This window comes from Pollachius pollachius, assembly GCF_949987615.1.
Source record: "Pollachius pollachius genome assembly, chromosome: 20".
Classification (NCBI taxonomy): Eukaryota; Metazoa; Chordata; class Actinopteri; order Gadiformes; family Gadidae; genus Pollachius; species Pollachius pollachius.
This window is the reverse complement of record NC_136953.1, coordinates 9,122,785-9,150,020: the sequence shown is the minus strand read 5'-3', so window position 1 is coordinate 9,150,020 and position 27,236 is coordinate 9,122,785. Positions and strand designations below refer to the sequence as shown.

Sequence of the window (27,236 nt, the reverse complement as noted above, 5' to 3'; positions counted from 1 at the left end):
CCTATATTTCAACATTGTCATGGTGTGTGAGATAACATGACTCTTGATCATCACATGACACTCAATAATTGCAGCTTGTAAATACAGCTTGCAACAATAACGATTTTGTCAACCAAAAACAAGTGTGGGGGTTCCAGTTATTAGTGTTATATGTATCAAATTTATTCTCAAATACACAAGTATGGGTGACAATATCAAATCCAAAACACTACGACCGCACTGCCGTTCTCTCTGAAATGTTAACGTCTTCAAGTTGCACCTTTATGCTTTGATTACACATGATCTATATAGCCACGCATACAAAAGACAATGAAACGGTTGAATATTGTTGTCAGTAACATACACACTATGTATAGGAAGCTTGGGCACTTGGATCACAGCAAGTTGAGGATATACATTCTAGGAATTTCTATAGTACCGATTTTTTTCTTTTGTAAGTGAGTGTGTATGTTGTCTCTTCATTCAAGTACCTCATCAAATAGCCCAGCACAGAATAATGTTATTCTTCACAACAGCGTTTCAACAACTTCATCAACTAGACAGCGATTAATAAAAACACACCAAAGTTCACTCAATATTTTTTTGGACCTACTGTCTTTGCATTTACATGGGAGTAGTAGTAGATGTGTATATATACAATGATGGTTCCTTGGAAGACATAGGAAGAGTGACCTGTGTACCCTTGTGTAGTGTAACAGTCTCTAGTAGAATATATATATATATATAACAAATAAGGCACTCGTTTCAATTCCTCTGGTCTCAGACTAGAAATGGATGCCACGGCGGGCGTGTCTGTTCCACCTCCCACCGGGAACACTCCACATCGTCTAAATGGCTCCGGCTATGTTAAGTACAGACGCTCGCTCTCACAACCTTGGCATCCGCTCTAGTTTTAGTGTTTAGCAACGTTTAGCATTAGGATCACTACATATTGGTTGGGAGCGGGTAAGCAAAATGGGGGGGGGGGGGGGGAGCCTAAATACTGTTCCCCCCCTGACCTACCTCTCTTTTGGGAGAAAACGCACGCACACACACACACACACACACACATACACGAGCACACAAACACCCAGTGCTTACATGTCATTGAGTTTTAAAAACCCAACAGAGAAGTATGCGTTAGGGAGGGAGGGCGCCCGACATGACACTTTCTTTGATATGGTCGGTCTTCTTTGTAGTGTTTATACAATTCTTTCGATAAAAAAGGCAACACGTTGAATGTCATTTGGTTGTGGGGGGGGGGAAAAGGGGACAACTAGAAATGTGGCTAAACCGTAACTACGCTTTTTTTTTTAGTTTTTTCAAACCCTGTTCTCACCAAAATATCTTTCTTCAATCAAAGCGACAACCTTCCCATCCAGCGCGCCCTCAACCAAAGCAGCCAGCAGGGCTCGCCCGAGAGGGTGCACGGCGCGGTAGCCATCCCCCCCCCCCCCCATCCCCGTTTAGACGTCCTCCCATCACGCGGCGAGACAGCGCCTCCGTCGCTTCCCCTCCACCCCGGCCACGGCCCCGGCTACATCACGTCCACAAAGAACTCGCTGGGGTTGCCCATGGCCAGGTGGAAGGACTGGCGCGAGGCGGTCAGCTCCGGGGGCACCGAGCCCAGGTCGCGGGTGGGCGGGGCCCCGGGGGGCCCGCCGGGGACGCTGGAGGGCAGCTGGGCCATGCCGGGGTGCATGGTGCCCGGGGGCATCTGCTGGGGGTGGGAGAGCGGGTGCGGGCCCATGGCCGGGTGCGCGTGCTGCGGCACCATCATCACCATCATGGGGTTGTAGGGCAGCGGCATGCCCGGCGGGTAGGGCGACATGTGGGCCGGCGGCGGCAGGCGGTGGTGGTGGTGGTGCGAGCGCTGCGTGGAGGCGTGGCTGTGCTCGCTGGGCGTGGCCGAGCCGTGGCCCCGCCGCAGGCTGCTGCGGGTGGAGTACTCCGACTCGCTGCCGCTGCCCGAGCGCGAGTCCCCGCCCCCGCCCCCGCCGCCGCCGCCGCCGTCCGGCCCGGCGCCGGGGGACTTCTCGCTGCCGCCCAGCGTGCTGCCGGGGCCCTTGCTGCTGCCGCCGCCGCCGCCGCGGCGCCGCTCGCCCTCGCTGCGCGTGGAGCCGCTGCTCCGGCTCCCTGGGGGGGGGGCACAACGCAGACGTCAACAGGAAGCACTGGGGCCGTGGGCCGTGACCGACGTAAACAAGGGACTAACCAAGTAGCAGACCAGGAGGTTACAGTGGGAGATATGCATTGAATGACAGTAAATCAACGATAGTGTGTGTGTGTGTGTGTGTGTGTGTGTGTGTGTGTGTGTGTGTGTGTGTGTGTGTGTGTGTGTGTGTGTGTGTGTGTGTGTGTGTGTGTGTGTGTGTGTTTGTGACGAACCCCTGCACCCCTTTTGGTGCTAGCTGCCAGCACAAGGGCAGGGCTCAGTATCCTACCAACCTAATTGACCACACCTGATGTCTAACCCCACTGGGGCGGGGGTTATACTCCAGTGTTTCCCCCAGAAAATGTCTTAGTCAAGGTGGTCAAGGAGCGGGGGGGGGGGGTGTTTCTCATGGCCCTGCAGTCTTCGGTGGGGGTTTCAGTTCGCCATAGTATATACAACCAACTGGTGCCGCCGTTTCAATTCCTTTCAAAAACGACTTGTTTTGAACAGTATTACCGATGCATTATTTATCTTTATTTTTTGTACTTGATGGAAGCATGTTTTCTTTCCCTACGGGGGTTTTGTACTTTGTTAATGCATAATAATTAAAAAAATATATATATAAAAACTACCTTGACTACCAATGTATACATTGGTAGTCAAGGCGGGGCCCTATTGTTGTCAAGGCCTTAACCATACAGTGCTGGGGGAGACACTGCACTCCCTCATGAGGGCACCCTTTCGGTTGATGCGGGCACTCTTCTGCTTCACTCTTTCACACGGGCACTTTGCTTCTCCTTATTCTCTCCCCACATATCCTTGCATTTATACCAATTAACCCTAGACAGTTGTTTCACCTTATTTTGTACCGTTTCAAACAAATGACCTTTTTGATTTGAAATCGAATTCTGTTCGACTCCCTTTAGAGCGCGGCGGTGTGCGGGCCCACCGTTACGGTGGGAGTGCATTTCAACGTGCGCTCACCCTCGCTGTGCTGGCTACCCGTGCTGCCCGGGCCGTAGCTGTAGCTGGTGAGCTCGTGGTAGGGCGGGGGCTGGCTGGAGTAGGGGTGGGCGGCGTACGGCTGGTAGGCGAAGGTGTGCATCATGGGCCACGGCGAGGCCCCCGGGAGGGGCAGCGGGGCCAGCGTGTCCTGGTCCGAGGCCCCGCTGGAGCCGTCGTTGTCGTTCAGGGAGAGGTTGGCCATGTCTGGGGGGGGGGTGGGGGGGGAGGCAAGGATTTGTACCGGAAAGGTGTAATTTACATCAAAGATATGAGTAAATGTACTTATATAACATGGCATTAGGTTAATTACAGTAAGATAATTTAACAATGAAGAATGCCTCCAAATGCTGAAAGAATCGTTGCACACAAATTTAAAAAAAGATCCTAATATCTTGAGGCAACAGAGCGAAAGCTAGAGATAATAATAGTGATCCACTTTCTTTCTACTTCTATTTTAGAATGAGAATATACCACACCGATGGACATTTTAATAGTTCCTTTACATGAGTAATAAGGGTATTCATCTTCTTTCGAACTGCCACTGTACATCTGATATGCAGAAATGTACAACATGCCAGCACTAGGTGGCGACAGTGCTCCCTGTCTACGTGTATCTTCAAACCGACTCACTTGACTCTCCCGTATCAGTAAACAGACGTAAAGCACGATGCCGTGAGCGTGTAACGGTGCCCCGCCCCAAAAAAAAAAACCCTCAGTTTATCAAGGGCTAAGCCTTCCAATCCCTTAACTCAGGCTTCCTACGTGGCATCTGTCATACGGATCCACCACAGCGGAAAAGAGCACCTCAAACGGCATGGAGATACACATCAGACTTACAGCACAATCAAATGTTCAATTAGCTCTGGAGTCAGCCTGTTATCCACATATACAATACAAATCAGAGGTTGTTTTATCCTGGTTTTGCCTTTTGAATATCTGACAGGGGACAACAGATGTAAACTAACCTCTTAGGCTAGCTCACTTACAGTTTGATTGCTGATCAAACTAAGTGAGCTAGCGTGTGCAATATCCCTAAAATAAACCAATAAATAAACAAATCGTGAGGTATACAGTGTTTCTCCCGAATCGTTCTGGCCATCGTTAAAATATCATTGGATCGAAAACGTTGCCTTATTAACCACTTATGTTAAATCTTACCTGAATTATTTTTTTTTGCATATACACATTTTACAGATGCACGCCATCAATGTGCAGATGGGGGCTAGGCTCAAGGGATGCCTACAGGGAGGCATTCCATGGCTTGGAGACCCAGTAGCCTTCGACCAGGGGTCCTACCCCGCCCCCTACCCCCCCTTCCCTGGCGGCCCACTCACAGTTTTCACAGTCGCTGAAGTCCCCGAAGATGTAGTAGCACTGCTCTGAGAAGGTGATCTTGTTGACTGTGTGGCGGATGAAGCCGGCCTTCAGCAGGTTGCTGGCGTACTTGCGGGCCTCGCGGCGGTCCTGGAAGCCCTCGATGTGGTGGAAGAGCCACTCGACCACGTCCGAGCCTGGAGGGACAGGGGGAAGCGGGGTGCCATGCACCGGTGAGCTAGAGGGCGGCCATTGCTTATTCAACCCGCGAGCCTGCGCTCACCAAAATGGTTGCGGTGTTTTTGGTGTGTAGGGATGCCTCGTGGGTACTGTGGGTCACAAGCCTTTCTAACTTAAATGGAGGACGTTTTAGCACGTTACAGGTTAACACTTTCCCTAACCTTTCCCCTGAAGTTATCAAAATCTTCAGTTTTCCTAACAAAAGTGTGGTTTGCTCACTCTGCTTGTACTGCCTGTTTTTTTTTTTTGGGCTGTGCGGGCGTGTTGATGCAAAATTATACAGGTGAAAAATGACCACTTACAATCAAGACTTTTGAATATATGTGAAAAGGGTAGGTCAATAAACACCTTCAAGAATCGATGAGCAAATATAACATGCAATCATATAGAACAGAGTGCTTTCTGGGAAAACAAGCCGCAACCTGGACGCAGAACCATATCCTATGTGAGAATAGAGTGCCACAAAGCATTGCTTGTAATTCTTAAATGCAAATAAAGTTATTCAAAGATGAATCTAAAGCATTGATATTAGGCCTCTACTTAAAGTGAAGTACACAGAAGTACAAGGTTGAAATTCCTGAATCATTAATGGGAGTTATGCAGCCTGCTACCATTCTGAAATACACCCGACTGTCAGCTATATATTATATTACAACAGGAATGCATGTTCAACTCAAAATGTGTGGCGTGTGAGAAGCCAGACCCAGGAGGAAAAAAAACCAGGGGGCATGCCGTCATTAATAGACCATGTGATTCACTTCCAGGTGATTTCAATTAAATAGACAACTCTTTTCTTTTTTTTCTACTCAGCACTAGCATTTATAGAGAGAATAGCTTTTGTCCCCTCAGGAGTCACACGCCTTTAATTCAGGGGGAATAATGTATCCGTCCGCTGGCTGGCTGGGTTAGTGGGCGGGTGTTTGTGTAAGTGTGTGTCAGCGAAAGCACACAACCATTCATGCCGCTTTGCGGTAATGGAAAATATCAATGTACCGCAAATTGGGATGAACGGCTCTTAAATAAGTAGTTAATAGCAGACGTCCATCGGCAGGATTTAATAAAGTTCAGTGAATTTTCTTAGTAATGTTACTGCCTGTAACCCTTGCATTCTGAATAAGCTTAGAGAAGATAAGCAGTTTTCATGGCCGACATTTATCAGATAAAACCCCATGTTGACAGTCAAGCGACACTCGGTTGCTAGGTGACGGATGGTGTACTTGTTACTGACAGCGACTATGGCATTCACCTGATAAGAAAAACCCTGTACGCGCGTGAGTGGAAAGGTGGCTAAATAATGACCCACCAGTGGCACCCACACTCCCATGCTATTTGTAGAGTGAATACAAAAGAAACAAATGACATGATCCCATCAGCATACGCGACAAACACATTCAACACACACACTTCCTGTTTAAGGAGGAAACCCATGGGCTGCATTCCAATAGTTGTTGTAGTGTAGCTATCCCGACACACCTCGTTTCCTAAATCTTCAGAATATCCCGTCGAGCTGCCATTTTACGTAATATGTGTAATAAAAGGTAGTAATCAGTGTGTCCTACACAGAAGCGCTTTGGAGCTCTTACGACCACGTCATCAGAAAAAGCACCCATAGATCAAGCGCTCAGGTTCTGACCGGCCCAGGACATCAGAACTCTGCATTGACTTTCCTCTCGCCTGAACCCCTGGAGCCTTCACTTCCTCACTGCGTCTCTACGGAGGCGCAGGCCGGTCTTACCGAGGAAGGCGTTCGGGATGGTGATCTTCAGCCACATGCGGTCCCGGACCTCCAGCCCAGACTCCGGGGACGCCATCGCCTTGGCGACCGACGCCATGTCGGAGTGCAGCGAGAGGTTGAAGTCGTCGAAGCCTGCGGTTTGGATGAAAGAATAATAAGTGGAGATAAGAAGAAGAAGGAGAAGGAGAAGAAGAAGAAGAAGAAGAAGAAGGGGAAACCACTAAGGTTAAAATAAAAAGAGAGCAGAGATAGGAGAAGGACACAGGAGCAGAGCAGAGCCAGTCTCTTAGGGGACCCACCGCTGAGATCAGACAGCGGCAGGAGTCATCCGTCACTTGATAAGAGAAAGGGACGGGACAAAAGCAGAGGCAGACCGGGGTGTGAAAAAGGGAGAGTGGTGCCAGCGCCGCACTACCTGGCGGACTGAGCACAATGGGAAGGGGAGACGCGCCGGCGAGCGAATGACGACACACCAGACAAAGACGGGGACTGAATCAAGGATGGGAAAGGATATGGCCGCTTTGTGAGGAGACAGTGCTCTACCGCGCTGAAAGAAGAGCACGATCGAGACGGACACAGAGAGGCCATTGTGGGACTGTGTGTTGCTCGTGCGTGTGTAAGTGTGTGCGTTGATTTGAACGTGTGTATGTGTGTGGTTTTTGCAGCCAGTCCTGAAGACCAAGACGGTGGTGTCTTTGCATGCTTGCTTGATCCTGTGGGTTAATGTGATTGTGTGCACGTGCGTGCGCAAGGGTTCCAGTGCGTTTGGCGCGTCGGCGGAGTGCGTGCGGCCCTTACGTTCGGTCTCGGTGACGGAGGAGGACGAGGTGATGGTACTCAGGGAGGAGCTGCCTGGGTAGGGGGGGTAGGCCCCGGTCAGAGCCACCGAGTGGCTGACCCACGCCGCGGGGTCGATGGGCCGGATCGGCTCGTCTGCACAGACGCCAGTAAGGTGGGGCAGAGAGGAAGGGCCACGTTACATCAGCCATACGGACATATACTGGACAGCCTGTTTCTAGGAGACGCACCATCACATCATAGAGCACCAACACAACGTCTTACATGCCATGCACTTCAGGGTGTCTGTTCTCCAATTTGAACAGATCTCCTTCTCAGAATCCACTACTTCTTAAATAATAGTAGTACTTCTATAAATGACAAATCTTCTACAAGACATCACTTAACTAAAAGACATGTACTACATCGATACATCCTTCTGCAATACCTCTACCATGACTAAAAGACATGTACTGCTTCCAAATGACACCTACTCGGACTAAAAGACACTTCTACTCCTAGTACATGTCTTCTAAGAAGACATGTACTAATTCTAAAAGACATCTACCATGACTAAAAGACTTGGACTACTCCTAAAAGACATGTACTACTCCTAAAAGACATGTACTAGGACTAGAAGACATGTACTAGGACTAGAAGACATGTACTAGGACTAGAAGACATGTACTAGGACTAGAAGACATATACTAGGACTAGAAGACATATACTAGGACTAGAAGACATGTACTAGGACTAGAAGACATCTACTCGGACTAGAAGACATGTACTAGGACTAGAAGACATGTACTAGGACTAGAAGACATGTACTAGGACTAGAAGACATGTACTAGGACCAGAAGACATGTACTAGGCCTAGAAGACATGTACTAGGACTAGAAGACATATACTAGGACTAGAAGACATGTACTAGGACTAGAAGACATATACTAGGACTAGAAGACATATACTAGGACTAGAAGACATGTACTAGGACTAGAAGACATGTACTAGGACTAGAAGACATCTACTCGGACTAGAAGACATGTACTAGGACTAGAAGACATGTACTAGGACTAGAAGACATATACTAGGACTAAAAGACATGTACTAGGACTAGAAGACATGCACTAGGACTAGAAGACATGTACTAGGACTAGAAGACATGTACTAGGACTAGAAGACATATACTAGGACTAAAAGACATGTACTAGGACTAGAAGACATGCACTAGGACTAGAAGACATATACTAGGACTAGAAGACATATACTAGGACTAGAAGACATATACTAGGACTAGAAGACATGTACTAGGACTAGAAGACATGTACTAGGACTAGAAGACATCTACTCGGACTAGAAGACATGTACTAGGACTAGAAGACATGTACTAGGACTAGAAGACATATACTAGGACTAAAAGACATGTACTAGGACTAGAAGACATGCACTAGGACTAGAAGACATGTACTAGGACTAGAAGACATGTACTAGGACTAGAAGACATGTACTAGGACTAGAAGACATGTACTAGGACTAGAAGACATATACTAGGACTAGAAGACATGTACTAGGACTAGAAGACATGTACTCGGACTAAAAGACATGGACTACTTCTAGAAGATATTCTCCTAAAGTACATGTACTACTCCTGTAGTGACCCGGGGGTCTGTGTGTGGCAGCACTCACTGCGGGGCAGCGTGAAGTACCCCTGAGGGGAGGGGTCCCAGCACTTGGCCACGGTCAGGATGATGGGCCTGCAGAGGAACACACCACACAGATCGCTGTCAGAAACCACCCGACACCGTGTCCCCGCCCCCGCCCGGTCTGGCCTCCCTCTCTAGCTCCCTCGCTCACCCCGGCTTGTGCACGATCTCCCGGAGCACACGCACCGCGTCGTCGTTGCTCATGTTCTCAAAGTTGATGTCGTTGACCTGCCCAGGACCAATCAGAAAAGAGGCAAAGTTAAAAACACAATGAAAATTAAATGGAAGTAGTACTTTATTTATATGGCACCTTTCATTCAGGAATTGCAGCTCAGCTCAAGTGCTTTACATAAAATCATAAAAAAGGAAATAATGAAGTTAAAAGGACACCTAACAAAAAAACAAAAAAAAAAACAATCGAACCTAACAATCTAGATTACAGTAAGAACTAAAGACGAGTAAAAAACAAGTAGTACAAAACAGTAAAAACAAGCAGTAAACTGCAATAATCTTGAAACCAAAGCAAAAGGTTTGCTGTTTAACAGGCTAACTAGCCACCCATCCATCCATCCATCCATCCATCCATCCATCCATCCATCCGGGGGCCAATCAGTCCTCCTGTTCCCCACCTGCAGCAGCATGTCTCCGGGCTCGATGCGGCCGTCGGCGGCCACCGCCCCGCCCTTCATGATGGAGCCGATGTAGATGCCCCCGTCGCCCCGCTCGTTGCTCTGGCCCACGATGCTGATGCCCAGGAAGTTGTACTTCTCTGTGGTGGTGGTGGTGGGGAGGGTGGTACCACAGAAGAAGACAAGAGTTAGAAAGACGCAGGGAGTTCGATGCTCTGATTATTTCTGTCCTATAAAAGGTCTATAGGATTAATACTATACACTAAGTATACTATCCTCATGGGCAAACATTGTTCCAACTATTTGCTCATTCGGAAACCATCATTTGTCGGTTATATGTTACATGGGTTAATCGCAGGGGCATAGAGACAGCTGCAGCCGGGCATGAGCTCACAAACAAGGCATTGAGGGGGCGGGACTGACCCATGTTGAGCGTGACGGTGATGATGTTGAGAGACATGGTGGAATCCGTCACACTGCTGAAGGACGAGGCCTGGGGGGGTCAAGCAGAGAACGAACACACACACACACACACACACACACACACACACACACACACAATATAATTCATAAGAAATTAAGATTGACACAGTGTCCCCATTGTGGGAGGGTAATAAGCATTACTAAAATAAACATCACTGTGTGGCCCGGCCTGGGTTTGCTGTGTTTACCCTCTCTAGCCGCGGGGGGCGCTGTTTCCTCCGTCTGCGGTGGCGCTTTAGCAGCCTGGAGGCAGTGCTCTGCTCTGTTGTGCTGCTGAACCTGGGGGGGGGGGGTCACAAGTCACCAAGAGTTGAGAGGTCAGCTCCCCCCGTTTAAAAACCCTGCAGCCCCGCCCTCCCTCCCTCCCTCTGAACCCCTGTAACTGAACCGGAGGGCGCTCCCTCGGAAAGGTCCATAGGTCCTGCCCCCCCTCTCGCCGAGAATGCCCATTTGAAGCCCCCCACATACGGCCGCACGTCATGGGCGAGAGCGCTTGGTGGTGAGGGATCCCCAAAAGGGAAACCGTTTGAAAACCTTCCAGTCGGCTTGAAACTGGGATGATGAAAGAAATGAACAAAACTAATTCCTCCACGGTTTAGGCAGAGACGTTGGCTTTCTATCCACGACCCCACACACACACACACACACACACACACACACACACACACACACACACACACACACACACACACACACACACACACACACACACACACACACACACACACACACACACACACACACACACCTCGACCCTAGTTGTCCTTCCCCAATCGTTTATGGCGCAGTTCAACTGTTCACAATCACACCTCTCCGACGATCCAACAAAGCTTTTTAAAAGATCCATTTAAATGAAAACAGACCCTGGCCTTCAGAGAAAGGCTTTGTTTTGCTCTCCAGTCCTTCCCAGACTCCCAGGGAGGCACACCTCATTAAGGAGCAGGTACCGGCTGAGGCCACCTTATGGGCTGAAGGCCCTCTGCGTGTGTACCGGAGACATCGGGCTCAAACCCAGAACAGCCCCCTGAATCGAACACCCCCTTGACCCCTTCCAGTATCCGGCCTACTCCGTCCCCTGGGAACGTCCCCCTCACGACTCCTCACCTGCTCATGGTGTCGTCGTCCTCCGAGTCACAGAAGCTGGTGGTGTCCAGCTCGCTGCTCATCACCGTGGTAGAGCTCTCGTAGCCGGCCAGGTGGCGCTCCAGGCGGCTCTGGCCGTTCATACGGGGCCCTGCGGCACCACAGAAGAAGAGGAAGACCAGGGGATATTAGAGAGAGAGGCGAGAGGGAAGTGTGGGGGGGGGGGGAGAATGTTTGCAGTGGACGTTCAAGTTTAATCATGTCGGCAAGGATGTTTTTGCGGGAAACAGACGAAAACAAACATTCTGCTGGCCCCGTTCACGGTACTCCATTCCACAACTATTATCAGCAGGGGATCATCGAGATCATAGCAACGGGAGGAGCCTGCCAGGTCTTGATGGTCGAGAGACTTTTGAAGACGAGACACGAGACAGAGAGAGGTGGAGACAGAGGTGGAGACAGAGAGAGAGGAGGAGAGAGAGGTGGAGACAGAGAGAGAGGTGGAGACAAAGAGAGAGGTGGAGACAGAGAGAGAGGTGGAGACAGAGAGACAGACAGAGAGAGGTGGAGACAGAGAGGTGGAGACAGAGAGAGGTGGAGACAGAGAGGGGTGGAGACAGAGAGAGGTGGAGACAGAGAGAGGTGGAGACAGAGAGAGGTGGAGACAGAGAGAGGTGGAGACAGAGAGACAGACAGAGAGAGACAGACAGACAGAGATGGTGAGGCACAGGGAGAGACGGTAAAAGAGATGGCGCTAAAGGCAGGGATAGAGACATAAGGAGAGGAGGAAGAGATACTGAGAGAAAAGAGGGAGAAAGAAGGAAGGAGATTGTTGGTGGTGCGCCTCCACCAGGGTGCTGGGGGGTCTCACCGTGGGGCTCCAGCAGGGGGTCTCTGTGGCGGGGGCGCTCCCGTCGGAAGGACACCACGGACTCCGTCTCCGTCTGGTCGTCCAGGGTCTCCACACTGCCTGCGGCGTTCGGGCTGCCCCGCCAAAAACACAAACGCAGGGTTAGTGGGGGTTACACATCGGTGAGGAACCAGACAAGGGTCATCCTACATGCATTCATTGTGGGATTCGAGCGTTTCACAATGGCCTAATAATCTCACTCTCTCAGTGACGATCTGATGTTTTGTGAACCTCTTAAGCTCCAGCCTATTTTTAATTGTCTAATTTGTCTAATTAATGTGCTTGGTGTTTGGTGTGTGTAAAAATGACTTATATGTGCTTGTAGCGGAGTTCCTCATGTTCAATTCGATATGACTATTTCTACATAATAAGGGCAGTGTTGTATGCCTTTTGCTGCGAGAGTGATCACGGTCTTCCCAAATCGGGGGAACCTCGAGTTTAAGAGGTTAACTTCCACTTAGATTACACCCCGGCTCATACCATAAGCAAACTCCCGCCGCACACCTGGTACTAAATCATGACACTAGACCGCAAACGACAAAGATACAGCACCAGGACAAGGAAAATGTGGTTAGTGTGGGACTTTGAGGACGGTACAGTACTGAGGGAAACTCCCTACGAAAACACTTGGGGCTACTTTTTAGCCGTTTAGCAGGCACTGTACTCATACTTCGAGTAAATTGAGACACATGTTTTTAAGGAGCAGGCAGGGGCTCGGCACCTCGCTCGATATGCCTACGGATAAGACTTGAGACTGGGACTCGAACCCAGTAGCTTTTATTACGTTAATAAACAATCTGTGTCCACGTCTACTACCCCGGTGAAAGCGGGGGCTGCGGTACACATGAGGGAGGCGTAGCGTGGCGCAAATCCCTCCTCTTGACAACTAAATAGGCGTGGCGCGCGTGATGTCATGTTACTAATGGCCTGGGCGGCGTTTATCGGACCCCGGTGCAGATTGTCTCCGGTTCTGTTCCTGGTTAACAGTTTGAAACAAGAAACCCTGAGGCCAGCGGAGGTATTCCAATAGAGATACTGTACCTGCAGTTTCCATGACAATGGGATGGGTGTGGGCCGAGTGTGTGTGCACTCATGCGTGTTTGTGTTTCCGCGAAATGGGGCTGTGAGACGCGCTGCGTTTCAATGTCCTTTCATGGAAGTCGGAGCCACATATCTTGGGACTGTGAGGTGTATAAGTATAGGCTGTAACGCTCAACTACCTGCTACCTCAGCCTCAAGACAGACTCTGAGAGGTAAACACGGTGTCAAAGTGTCCTGGGGAAGATGTACTTGTTATTCTTCGGGTGACGCAGTGAGGTGGAAAGTGTCTCAAACGTTGAGACACTTTTTTTTCAGCTCTGGATAAAGGTCCCCGCATAACATACATTAAGAAAGAGAGTGTGTGTGTGTGTGTGTGTGTGTGTGTGTGTGTGTGTGTGTGTGTGTGTGTGTGTGTGTGTGTGTGTGTGTGTGTGTGTGTGTCTCTCACTGGAAGGACGGGGGCCGGGAGTCTCCGATGCCGCCGGTCCTCTCGGCGGGCGGGGGAGGCAGGGGCGGGGGTGGGGGCGAGGGCGGGGGCGGGGTCTCGGCGGGGGGTGCCACCGCCGCCGGGGGCTCCGCCGCTGGGGTGTCTGAAGATACCAACTGGCAGCGAGAGAGAGATAGGACGTCAGCGAGAGAGTGGGAGAGAGAGACGGGAGCGGGACGGTGGGAGAGACGGAGAGGGTGAGACAGAGAGAGTGAGACAGAGAGAGAGAGGGGGGGAGAGAGAGTGAGAGGACATCAGTGAGCAGGCCTCAGACTGACCGAGAGAGACGAAGTTCAAGAGAGCGAAGGTTAAGCAACTAGAAAAAAAAGAAAAGAAAAGAAGGGTGAGAAAGGGAGAAAAGAGGGGGAGGAGAGGAAAGAGGAAGGCAAGAAGGGGTGGGGCAAAGGACCTTAAAAAACAAAACAAAGAGAAGGCAGAGGTACAGTTGGAGGGAGTGGGACCAAAAGGGTGAGAAACAAAGGAGGAGAGAAAAGAGGAGAAATGGAGGAGGGGGCCAGTGAGCAAATGGGAGAAGATGTCAATTACTTTGACATACAAACATCGTATTCTTTTCATGTGGACGTCTCAGGGGCGTACTGAAATGCTATCCCACACTTAACCCGTCTCTCCGCTTATTCAATGAACGTGTGTGTAAGCTCCCGCGCACGCACACAAACACACAACCGCACAAGGAGGCAAGCGTGCACACACACAGACTTAATGCATCCAACTAGGCTAAATGCAGCAAAGCATCCAGCTACCTGGGGCTGGGATCACAAATAAATCAAATAGTGCACACAGGCAGAATATAAAGCACATTACCTATCAAGTACTACCAGGACCACATGAACCTCTAGCGGTATGAATGCGGTAATTCCCTGTCCACCCCACCAATTAAAAACCCTTGGCGGGCATTCAGTCCACGCTAGTGCGGCGGGAACGCGTGTTTCATGTCTCCGGTCCAAGCGTTTCAGCCCTGGTTCCAGCCCTGCCAAGGAGCCCGGCAGCCAAGCCCGCTTCCCAGGTTGGACCCCGTCCAATCCAGGGGATCACAAACGGCACCGGCCCGCCTGGATGTTGAGTCACTCGGGGCCTGCCTTCGGCCCCGCTAATGGCCCAGTGAGCACGGAACACCCGTTCTCCCGGGATCCTTCCCCCGTCCAGACATCCATCTTGTGTGTGGATCGCATATCAAGTCCCGCTGGCCTGTTCTCTTTGCAGCCAACCCCCCCCCCAACCCTCTTTTAATCCTTCCCCTAGGTTTTTTGTTATGTACTTAACAGATGCCTGAGTGCCAAACCTGCCCAACGGGGCCAAGTCCTGGTGTTGTTCTGCCTTGGCTTATAGAGGGGAATTCCACCGCAAAGTCAAAATAATCGCACTTCCAACATCAGCGCAAGGTAGCAATGATTATGTCCCTTTGTGGGTTAGCCGCACAAATCTCTCAGGAGACTGGCCAAAAAAGGAACCAGTCGAGGACTATGTCTCAATGACAGGGCTCTCTGGGTAGCGAGCCCTGAGAGGCACACTGTGGAGCGGACGACCCCCAGGTGGGGTCCATGTTCCGGGCAGAGAACGGGAGCACAGGTCGGTCTTTGGGGTACCTGCTCCCGGGTTCCCAACATGACCGATGTGGGCTTGTTCCGTTCGGCACGATTGTTTCCATTGGCCGGGACGCATGACAAGCTGAGCTTCCTATGAACAAGAGCTGCGGGGTGGAGTTGGGACAGGCCCCCAGACTGAAATATCAGTGGCTGGAGAGGTCTACCCTGGCTTTCACTGCAGGGTAATATGACCGGCTGTATTCATTACAGCTCAGCCCTGCACTTAGAGCCTCACCACGCTGGCAAATTGAAGGCCCACCTCCAGCACACTGTTCGACCCATTAGCTCCACATGCTGCGCAGCCGGAGTACCCAGTAATGCGCATAGTTGGGGAATAGTGTCACCAGCTTGGGAACTCAAGACAGCATCGCAGCCTCTGTGCCATTCTGCTGAGCGGTTCTAGGCCACTGGCTGTGCTAATGCACTTATTTCACTGGCATGTCTGGTGACTCCCATTTCCTATTGTATAAAACCAAAGTGGAGTATAAAAGCTGGACTATTACATCCTATAAGCATCAGTTCTGAGCCTGTTTGACCACCTCCAAGGGAATAAGGAATGTTTAAGTCTTGTTTGAGATATTGGAAAAGGAAGGAAAATGGGATCGCTAGGATCAAAGATAAGGGGGCAAAACAGAGTTCCAGGCCAGACATTTAAGAAGGGCTTAATGCAGTGCAGACGTAGGATTTATTTTGCACACATACTGTCTGTGTCTGATCTAAACTTTGTTTGTCACCGTCCTGTTAAAAATCTGTGGTTGTCTTAAAGACCCACACGATGGACACAATAGTCACCCTTGGACTGGCCAACCTCTGTCCCCTCATGTATGTAAAGGGAAGATCTTCATAAGGTTCAGCAGGTCCTGTTCTGGCTGAGGTTTCTAATTTCTTACCCATGACACCACTCGTCCGTTGAAACACGGCAATTTGGCGCTCTCATCTGAGATCTCCTCCTTCACCACCCTAGAGAAAGGCAAGGGGAAAAAAAAGGTTTTAGGAAACTTGCATTACAGCCATGACTCAGTGCAGCATGGAGCATAGTTAGGACAAAATAATTAGCACACACATATCAATGGTCAAAGCGATAAGCCCAAAATGCCCTCCAAAACCTCAGTGTGTGTTAGGAATCTTGTCAATGAACATAAACAATAGAATGCTTGCTTAAGCTTTCAGAATCTAAAGTTTGCGATCAGGGCAATGATTGGCTTGATGTAATTAGGCATCTCCCATTGGCCAGCCTAATCAGGATGGCCCCCACAGGGATCTTATTGGCCTGTCAACACCAGTTGGCAGTGGCTATTTGATCCGTGCCAAGCAAGGGGAAACATCTAGCACATACAAAATAAGTATTTAATTTGATGTATAAACAATTGTTTTACTGGACGTGGTTACCTTGTTATTCAGTTTAAACTTGGGCAGTTTAAATCAAATTACAAAAAGAAAAGAAAAAGAGCATTGAAATGTTTCTTCTTTTTTTTTTTACGAACCATTCAACTCCATCTTTAGTGTAAATAGAGCCATTGCCCAAGTCTACCCCATGTTGCTGTTTAATTTAAAACCGAAATAGCTGCCTGTACGTTAACCTAAAAATAGCGGCCACATTGCTGTAAATTTGTGCGGTATTATTAGTTCAAATTATACCCTGTTAACACGTGTTGTCCGTTTAACTTTCAAAACGGAAATGCAGACTTTACACCCCCCTCCCCACTGTACCAAGTGGATTCCAAACTCGCAACCGGGTTATAAACGCTCCTCAGTGTACGCCAATTAGAGACCTGGGCCCATCCCATGGCTAGTTCTCATCTGCCACGGTGCCGTCGCTTCCCAACAACAAAGACGGGATGCTGGCCTCCATCCATCAGTCTGTCCCTCCTCCCACCACCCCTCTCTTCATCTTTGTCAGCAAGACAAACGAGCCAACGAACGACCCTCTCAGACCGCCACTTTGCCAGTACTGCAGTTTACAGGGGTGGGGTGGAGGAGGAGGAGGAGGTGGGCCACAAGTGCTACACAGAAGGGACACTTGAATGCTCCGACAGCCCAAGGCCTCTCCGAGAGGTCGTGTCAGGGCCTGGGTGCGCCGAGCGCCGGGGTTTGGTCTCGTTCCACTGGGGTTTGTAAGCAGCTGTTGAGGGCAGCTCTTGCGGGCGGAGTGGTAGCATAGGGCCAGATTGTTGTGGGCACTGGGGGGAAGTGTGTGTGTATGCATGCATGCGTAAATATAGGCCGCATTGTCTGGTGGGTTTCTACATGTTTCACTATCTTGTTCAGCCCACACACCTCATTAGAAACAGGCAGACAGATTCAACCTTCTCCGACCCCCTCGGAGAGTAATTGTCTTCATACCTTTGCCCACCAAACAAAAACTAATGACCTCGTCTCACACATACACTTAAATACTTTGAGTGAGACACACACACACACACACACACACACACACACACACACACACACACACACACACACACACACACACACACACACACACACACACACACACACACACACACACACTCCCTCACTAATCCCCACACACCCCAAACAAACACCCCATACTGACTCCTATTTGGCATATTCATTAATCCTCTTAAAACAATTCCCTGCTCTCCTTCAGCAAACGCACAAGAAAGAAACCGCCCCCCCTCCCTCCCTCTCTCCCATTATATCTAGAGATGCTCCACCCAGCTAATTTTTCACCCCCGGTTGCTGATTCTAACCCACACAGACACGCAGCAAATGGCCTCTTCCTCAGCTAGCCCAGGTTCACGACGACGTGCTGGCCTGAACTGGACTGCAGTGTGCGCTATGGATATCCACCTCCTTTCCTTAACACACACACACACACACACACACACACACACACACACACACACACACACACACACACTCCTATTCGACAGCTGGCTTCTTATTGGGGCCCATGAAAACACAGACACAGTTCCCTACTCCTGGGCCGGAGGAAGAAAATGTCCTAGCTTTGATTGGACAGCTGACTCAGAGCTAGGTTTGAAAAGAAATTCATGTCAACTCTGTAGGGGATGTTTGGGCTAGATTAGCGGGAAGGAGGGCAATAGAGCTAGACAGCGTAGGTTAGCAGCAAAAACATTCCACCGTCTTTCCTTGCACTCTTGAAAGTGTTTGTTGATTTAGGGAAAAAAAGTGGAATAGTCTATGAAAACAACAAGCATTAAATGCCCTGATGATTTAGCTCTTCAGATGCATCTTATTTTCGCTCACCTTTAAACCAACAATTGTTTTTGTGGCATAGTCTGTCGTTACGTCAGTTACTTTAGTCAAAAAGTGATAATCTGTGATAGTCAAGCATACTTTATCATGTTGGTTAACTGTCACGGTGGAGACTTCGGTTAGAAAAACCGTAAATCGACCATTCGTGTCTGGGAAAGACACTGCAGACCGCGGTCCCCGAGGGGATAAAATAAAAGATGAATTGATAAAAAGGAGACAGCCCTTTCAGACTGGAGGCTGAGCGAAAGAGGAGACAGGAAGAGGGGGGAGTGAAAGAGGGATCTCGCAGGCCAAAGTGTGAAGCAGGGAGACAAAAAGTGGAGATTCTCTCTCTCTCGCTGAAGAAAGAAAAGCCCCAGGATTTCACAAGATGATGGAGGAGGGCAAAATGAGGATTAACGCACAGAATAACGAGCAGGGAAGGGAAGGAATGCCTCCCATTGTTTGAACGATTCATACATGAACTGCACACCAAAAATGTCCCTAAAGTGGGTTTTACATTCCACTCTATTTGTGGATTTTCTTACTTTCCAACAATGTGTTTAGAATTATTATTAAAGTCGTCATTCAGATGACTGATGTGTAAAACTGTTAAAAAAAACTAACAGATTATTCGACACGTATTCATTTAATTCACTTTTTACACCGGTTCCATTGTTACTGTTCAGCGGCTCAATTTACTAAAATAATATAACAATGATCCAATAAATCACAGCCACGAAGGACTCAACAATTTGAGAAAGATTAAAATGATGTGCAACTCTTTGTGCTCCTATTATGTCAACGCATAGTGTGTGTCTCTTCCGTTGGTCTGTTATCACCCATCATTTTCCATGCAAAGCTGCCACTTATTTTCGCACAGAATCACCGCAAACAACTCACCCAAAGTCCTGGTCCATGGACTTGAAGAAGAATTTGTAGTTGGGCTTGTTCAAGACCTGTTTAAAATCCAGCAAAGTGATATTCTCGGCAGGAATGGGTATCTTCACCAAGTACGGCGTCTCCTCCTCGTCGATATGATATATTATTTTGGTTTCTGCCATCTTGACGCCTTTTTCTTTATTAGTTTAAACACTAAATAGTCCGGCTAGGTACCGTAGCTCACTAGCTAGTTAGCGGCTAGCTAGGTGGCTAGCGAGACGAAAGAGGTGAAACGATGGCCACTGAGGTTTTTCCTCCCCGGGCCAGACACGCAAAACTTTCAAAACCTCTTATGCCGAAACGCTTCCCCCACTATGAACCTTCTTTTCCCGGATGCGCGCTTCTAATGTTCCCCTTTTAATCGGGGGTTAAACGGCCGCACACGCTACATTCACACGATGAACTACCGACAACTTTTCCCCCAACAAAAACATAGAGGGGAGGGGGTCTAAAAACTTTTCACGACTTTGCAAGCCAACGCGGCGTATGACGTCGACGATGCCCCCTTACGTATTTTTGGAGCATGCCCCTCACCACACTCTGATCGCCGTCCTTTCACAATCACAACACAACGGGAGGTTTTACAATTGCAAACGTCCCGTTATTGTAAAAGATGAGGGTGTCATTGTCTGCATCGAATGCAACATTCCGTTTTACTGGACTTACATTTACTTGACTACAATAAATGGTAGCGATTTTTGCAAGCATTGGGTAATAATTGGTTAGTTGCTATATTTGCACTAGTAAGTGCAGGACATCTTGACAGGCAATAATTCTCTTTGAGACAGTAAATAGCTGCATATCCTAGACATTTCACACAAACTCGCTATTACACATACGCGCGCGCGCACGCGCGCACACACACACACGCACACGCTTAAACATGACACAGACTAAACATGAGGTTAAGGAAAGGTGATAGTATGGAATAATCTTATAATGTTATTCAAGTCAATATAGTATGGCTGCAAAACGGAAACAGTAAAAAGCGATTGTTGACCGAAAATATAGCATGGATGCATTCAAATATATTGTCTAATCCAGGAGCAAACAAGAAATAATAAGTCAAGGGCTGTGCATTAAGACAAAAGGGTGCATTTATCAATTGAAATGCAATCCAATAAAAGCTTTTTCCTGTACACAATAGTATAATTGAAATGAAAAATCTGCCCCCACAAGAAGCTTGAGACCACACAGCATGTCTGCTCCATGTGCAGCCAGGGGACCTCCAGAGCCAACCACAACCACAGCTACCAATCAATTCCCACAGGCTTCATTGATCTGAGACCTCTTCAATGATTTACACTGCACAGAAGCATTCATGATCGATCATTCTGCAAAGAAGGATGACAACAGATGTGAGTATGAATACATGATTAGCACTAGTACTGCCTTATATGTGAATATGTAAATATACACTTGTAATACCAACGGGTGTCAACGTTGGCATGTTTACTTTTGGGCTCTGTGTGTTCGTGTTTATATGTTTCCACAAATTGCATTTTTTACTCCGGTGTGATAAAACCTGTCTGACTTTTCTATGTTTTTTTATCAATTCAAAAACGGCTTGGTGCACACTCATTTGCATTGAAAGAAGTGCACAACAAAAAAACAAATCAAGGGCATAGTATGATTGATGCAACTTACCAATATGGTTTGCCTGGTTTAGCAGTAAATGTGTATTTACCAATAAAAAACGAACAGGTGCTTCCCATACCCAAAACTAAATTCAGTTCATTAGTTTTAATAATGAGTAATTCATTAATTCATTATAGAATAAACAGATGTCAACCCTGAGAAAGAAAAATTGATTCATCATGACTAAATATTCTTTTTTTTTTTTTTATATGGTGGATATATTTACACTCAAGTTGATCAAAACAACTAGATGTTAACTCAGTGTTATCTTTCAGAATAAGAATTGACATTGATTTTGACTAATCATTTTCATGTAAAGGAACTTACCTGTGTTGCCACCTCTATGTATTGAGTCCGTCTAAACATATTCTCTATCCATGATCCAAACAGCCAAGTAAGCATAATCAAAAAACAAATAGTTACAAATGTACAAGTTCCAAAGTGAATAAAGCTAGAAATCACACAAACAAAAACCCCAAAAAAATGGGTAAAAAAAACAAACAAACAAACTTCCTAGTCTCTCACCCTAAAGAACGCCTGGTCATTTGTGGAACAAATGCGGCCCAAACACCACACCCACAACACACGTGATCACAAACATGACCCAGAAGGCCACGGCCAGCACCTGCACACACACCAGCTTTCTCTTGTGCTGCTGCCTGACCTGCGCCCCCACCCCCTCGGCCCTGAGGCCCTGGGCCCCTAACGCGCCCCCGAGTCCCGCGTGCATCTGCTGCACCTGAAGGCTGACGGTGGGCAGGATGATGAAGCGATGGTGGTGATTCATGATGCCGCCCGCCGTCTCCATGGAGAGCACCACGCGCTGGGTGACCGAGGCGTGCAGCCGGGGCGCCGCCTGCAGGGAGGAGGGCAGGCTGTAGGCGGCGGGGGGCAGCCGGGCCAGCATCCGCAGGTTGGGGGGCAGGCAGAGGGTGTCGCCGCTCAGGAGGGGGGTGAGGTGGCGGCAGAGGGGGCAGGGGATGGCGGGCAGGCCGTGGGCGTCACACGGACACAGCTGGATCCTCTGGAGGCACTCGCCGCAGAAGACGTGGAGACACTCCAGCATTCGGGGGCATTTGGTGTACCGGTTGTACTCCTGGTAGCAGACGGGACACTCCGCTTCCAGAGGGTCAGTGCCCGATGAGGGGGTCGCTAGCTCCCCCTGCTGGGGGGCGGAGGCGGTCGCAGGGTTCATGGTTGCAGGAGGGAGAGCTGAGGAGGTCGGGGCCAATGGATCACCAGTGATTTGTAGTCAGTGCTTGGAGTTTGGCCTGCAGCCTGTAGGAATAAGACATCTGCAAGGTAAGCTGAATGGTATAAATGTGAACAGTAGATTTGAGAACAGTAGGATGTCAGAAGAGGTTGACAGTCTCTCTCTCTCTCTCTCTCTCTCTCTTTCTCTCGCTGTATGGGGGGGGGGGGTTGTACTCGGCTCATAGTAACCAGTTTAAACTGAATCAAGCACTAACTCATCCCAGAATTGTTTATAATGCTGTATTTAGTTTACAAATTTGCAGAAATGGCAGAGATCCGGGCCTCTGTTTCCTCTCAGCTGGCTACCGGCATGCCCATATGTGATCCATTCACCCAACCTCGCCCAACACACACACAAGCACATACTCTCACAGACACAAACACACACAAACTACAAAGGTCTGGGTAATTAGTAATAGACTGTGAGAGAAACTGTGCTAGATCAGTTCCCTCTAGTTAATACCAGTTTAAGTGTCGTAGCGTCCACCAGACCCATTCATATAAAAGCACTCTACTGAGCTTGGATAGATTCCAACAAACTGACCACCATAAAAGAAGTGCTGTGAGTGTGTATTGTGATTCTTCGTACGTGTGTATGTGTGTGTCTACATTGGGATTAAGGTTGACCTCCTTGGACTGTTTCCAGTTTATCTCAACCCCCCTTCCCCCCTCAAAGTGGAAGGAAGCCAAATCAATCAAAACGGTCAAAGTAGAAACTGTACTACGTGGTAGACGCAGACAAAATTCTCACTAAGAACACACTGTAAGCTCACGTAAAACCAATCTTCTTATAAGGTCATTCCTGCCAGTAGATAGACAGACAAACAAAGAATGTCAGACAAGCCTCATAAAGTCATAAATCATCATATATTGCTGTGAATTGTATGAATTGAATTGTATTGATTCATTCAAAATATATGAAGTAACAGTGAGAGTGACAACTAGACGAAAACAGTTACTCAAACAACACCCCATGTGTTGTTTGTCACAACACACTCCCTTTACACCAAACACCATATGCTTGATTGTTCCTTCGAGACCATTTGCAAGTCAAACCCAGGTACATTATATGACTGAACTCAATGACCTGATCTTCTTTTATAACAACAAGATTGTCATTTGGGATTCAACGAGTGAATCTAATCATTTTATAATTTCTGCTTTACAAAAGCAAATATTGCTCTTGTAAATGAATGAAACGGCTCCTGATGAAAAACACCATGAGGCCCCAACCCTGAAATAGACCGTTTGCGGTCAATAACACTACAATAACACACCGGGGGGGGGGGGGGGGGGGGGGGGGGCTCCACCACTGTTTCTACCCTACAGGAGACAGGAGACACTTACCGGCTGCCCAGCATCTCATGCCTTCCCCGTGACTGCTGTTGACCTCCTGATGATGAGGATACTCACACCTGAAAAGCTGCCAACCCCCCTGCATCCCTGCCTTCTACGGCTACACATCCTAGACCCAAGCCCCTAGAACCACGCCCCCCTTAGCCGCCGCCCTCCCTGAGCAGCCAATCAGATGGTCTCGATCTACACCTGTCTCTCTCTGTCCTGGTGTATTTGCCAGCCATGCTTTGCTGTTGCTCTGTGGTGCCTACATTTTACCCCCCCATGGACCTTGCTTCTCTGTCACGACCGATCTCATGGGGGGCTGGATCGCGTGGTTACCGCAGTAAATAAGTCCCTAGCAACGGGGTGGTACCAGGACACAGTGGCGTCAGTTGTTGTGGTAGGTCACAATTCTATTAATTTAAGACGAGGAATATGTCAACTATATCATTATACATTTCTATATAATTTATTCATGGCAACACTCCGGTTATCCTCACCCAATAAAACAAAGTATGATATAAAACATAGACCTGCCTCTCTTTGTTTTCATTAAAAAGCTTGTGAAAGGGTTGGTGTTGTGGGCGTTTGTGAATGAATGACAAAATTTGACATCATACATTGGAAATGTGGACCCAAAAGCATTAAAATGGGTCATAAACAGTTACAACTAGTTGTTACAACTTATATAGTTATAAGTAATAACCCTCTACGAAATGTACTTTGGGATAGAGGGCTAGGCAGGTCAGGAACAGGGCTGGAGAGTGCCACGGTTCTAGGCCCCGCCTACATCAACTCTTTGCTGTCTTGGGACACCATGGTTGTCACCACTTAGGCGTTTGCTAATTCCAGCCGCAGTTTGGCCCTAGAGTTAAGAAGTGCAAACCTGAGGTGGTCCTTGAAAAGGGCAGGCACGTTCAAAATATACGTGGCAGGTGATTTGACGAACCATCTGTCAGGAACAGCCTCCAAGAAAACAGTTGGGTCGACAGGCTCCCATGGGTGCCAAGGAAAGCTTCCAGTATCCCCCCTTCGGTTCAAGATCCGATGTTAGCGGCGATTTCTGTTGGGCCCTATGTGGTGGCCCTTACATAGCGACACTGAGGAAGGGAACCAATGTATTGTCATATTGAGTTATATATTGTGTTATATGTTGCAATTGTGACGTGATTGGTTTGAAAACAATGTTCTGTTATGTTTTGTATGATCACATTATTATGTTATATTTTATAACTAGTACACTATGGCCTCTTATCGTTCCTGAATCATGTTTCCATGCTGGTTTACCAGAAAGATTGTCTTCCAAGCAGCAGGTGATAAATTTAGTATTGACCTGGAGCTTATTATCTTACGTTACACCTGTATGTTTTCCAATTAAACAGTTCAAATTTGATGGAACATGCAGAATAGGCAGTAGGATAGAGATTTGAAAGGCCAAACTTTATTTTCCCAAAGTAAGTAATACTGCACTAAAATACATGAAAGGGCGCCTATTTTATCACCAGGGGTGAATGTGATTAGCCATTACAAGCCCTTTCAAAATATGTCCTGCCCTTTGACCTAGGGGAGGTCCACCCAGATGTTTGATGGATAGGTCAGTCAACCAGCCTACCCAGTTGTCTGTACAAACTGGTCGATTTAACTATCCATCAAACATTGAGGTAGACAAGCTTTGCCCAGCAACAAGAGGCCGTAAGATCACTCTGACCCTTGTTCAATGCCTAATTGTTATTCTACCTTCACTATCTCACTAACAACCACATCTGCTGAACCTTGAAGACTGAAGTAGTGGGCCAGCTAGAGCCCAGTGAACCTGTGGTGAAAAAATCTGTAGCACTGCGTGAGTGGAGCCGCAGTGCTTTTTAAAACATTGCCAGGAAAAGTATTTTGTTGATCCACTGGGAATAAATAACCAATGACAATTGGACATTGTTTTTCTTGCTACAGCCTTACGGTAAGTACACCATGGGATTTCTACTGGAAATAAACTAAAAGGGTGAAAAAAAGGACAAACGCACACACGCTAATGCACACACGCACACACACACACACACACACACACACACACACACACACACACACACACACACACACTGTTTGTAAAAACATTAAGGAAGCGGAAGACTAAATGAAAGGAGTGTTTGTATTTGTTGTGTGTGTCATCAACACAGATGTTCTGGGATATCTGGGAATTCCTGTAAACGTGTCTGGAAGTAGCAGGAAGGAACTTTTTAATACAAATAAAAGTAACAATTTGGATTGTACGACTCGATTGTTCTCAGACTCACTTGTGCGTTGCTTTATATAATCCCTCTGCTAAACAACTATAAATGTAGGCTACAATGAAGTTAATCTCAATCCCTCTTCCTTGACTTTATAACATATTGCCTGAAAATTATTGTTGGAGAGATCCTCTATATGAAATTATATCTTCAAAAGAAATTTGGGATTGGGTTTAACATTGTAATAACCAGTACATATATTTTTACAACATGTTTCTCACACTCTGTGACCTTTCGTCCAATGAGGTTAGCTATGACGTTTCAAACCGGTTTGGCGATCTGACCCTCATTGACGCGAATTTGTCTGAGAGCGAGAGTTCGTGTGTGTGTGTGTGTGTGTATGTGTGTGTGTGTGTGTATGTGTGTATGTGTGTGTGTGTGTGTGTGTGTGTGTGTGCGCGCGCGTGTGTGCGTGTGTGTGTGTGTGTGTCTTTGTGTGTGTGAGTGAGTGAGTCATCAGATGTGTAAAGCTGAACCCATGAGCTCATGTTTTTGGCAAGGACCTTTGGCACTCGCTGGAGCGTGCGCACCTTGCCCCGATACTCCCAGTCAGTCTTTCAGTATAAATGAGTGCGGGCAGACCAGTTTTGTCATTACGTTCACAGAGGCTTGGCTGTGCTGCTGTAAACGAACGCTTCTCTGGAAACCCAACACTAGTTCACAGCCAGGATGTGTTCAGAAGATCTCGAGTGTGGAATCTGTTACGAACCCTACAACGCGGCTCAGCGGTGTCCCCGGGAGCTCCGCTGTAGACACAGCTTTTGTGAAAGTTGTCTCGTGGCTCTGTGTCTGGACGGCTCCATCGCGTGCCCTCTGTGCCGCCAAATCACACACGTGCCCGTCGGTGTCGCGAGGGTACGAGCGGTCCTGCGAGTGGACGAAAGCGCCCTGGAACGGATGATGTCGGCAGGGGTCCTCCTCGGTGACGACAACGCAGCTGATAATGACACAGACAACAGCGATAAGATTAACGAGGAGACGCCTGACGTGAGCTGTCTGGGGGAGACCGGTGAAAGTGACTCATCGTCTGGTTCAAGAGCCGGCAGGTTTCGGCAGTCGTTGAAGAAAATGTGGAGACTGATCCTCGGACTCGAACTTCAGGGTGACAGAGAGCGCGGTAAGTGGCCTATAGTGATGTAATACGTGGTTGATTGACAAGAACGGTGGAAGAAGCTATGAAATTGTCACAGTGTTCCACAATGAATGCGTTATTTCTTATCCGTTTCTTTCTTTAATTCAACAGATTGTGTCACAAACGAGGAATTCAGGGACTTTGCCATGATGTCATTCTACACGTTTTGACGAGTCTACTGCCTACTTACCGCACTTAATAACTGAACAATGAGCAAGGCATCCGCAGGCGGCTCAGCATTTCAATAGCCCATGTCAATATATAAATATGTGCCAAATGAGCT

General features: G+C 48.1%; 2 protein-coding genes across 2 annotated transcripts; both read right to left on the bottom strand.

Moving 5' to 3' along the window:
* Positions 1–160: 160 nt before the first annotated feature.
* On the bottom strand, positions 161–19,739 carry dvl2 (dishevelled segment polarity protein 2). Its single transcript, XM_079757654.1, has 15 exons — positions 19,271–19,739; positions 16,036–16,105; positions 13,503–13,657; positions 11,975–12,087; positions 11,125–11,254; positions 10,209–10,299; positions 9,961–10,030; positions 9,538–9,677; positions 9,060–9,136; positions 8,892–8,959; positions 7,227–7,361; positions 6,429–6,560; positions 4,474–4,650; positions 3,119–3,343; positions 161–2,115 (listed from the first exon to the last, which is right to left on the bottom strand). The coding sequence occupies exons 1-15, from the start codon at positions 19,429–19,431 to the stop codon at positions 1,517–1,519; spliced, it is 2,343 nt and encodes a 780-aa protein (XP_079613780.1). The 5' UTR covers positions 19,432–19,739; the 3' UTR covers positions 161–1,516.
* A 1,749-nt stretch (positions 19,740–21,488) lies between these two features.
* On the bottom strand, positions 21,489–22,142 carry LOC307090849 (uncharacterized protein; the record flags this gene model as incomplete). The annotated part of the gene is made up of 1 exon (XM_079757642.1): positions 21,489–22,142. One exon carries the CDS (start codon positions 22,140–22,142, stop codon positions 21,489–21,491), a length of 654 nt encoding a protein of 217 aa, XP_079613768.1.
* Positions 22,143–27,236: the final 5,094 nt, after the last annotated feature.

What these genes read in the sequence shown, in the direction of transcription:
- dvl2 (XM_079757654.1), bottom strand. Translation starts at nt 19,431, where the DNA reads ATGGCAGAAACCAAAATAATATATCATATCGACGAGGAGGAGACGCCG. An exon ending in CTCCGTCACCGAGACCGAAC is followed by an intron (nt 6,561 to 7,226) that starts GTAAGGGCCGCA and finishes TCCAAACCGCAG; the next exon opens with GCTTCGACGACTTCAACCTC. An exon ending in CATCCCGAACGCCTTCCTCG is followed by an intron (nt 4,651 to 6,428) that starts GTAAGACCGGCC and finishes CTGTCCCTCCAG; the next exon opens with GCTCGGACGTGGTCGAGTGG.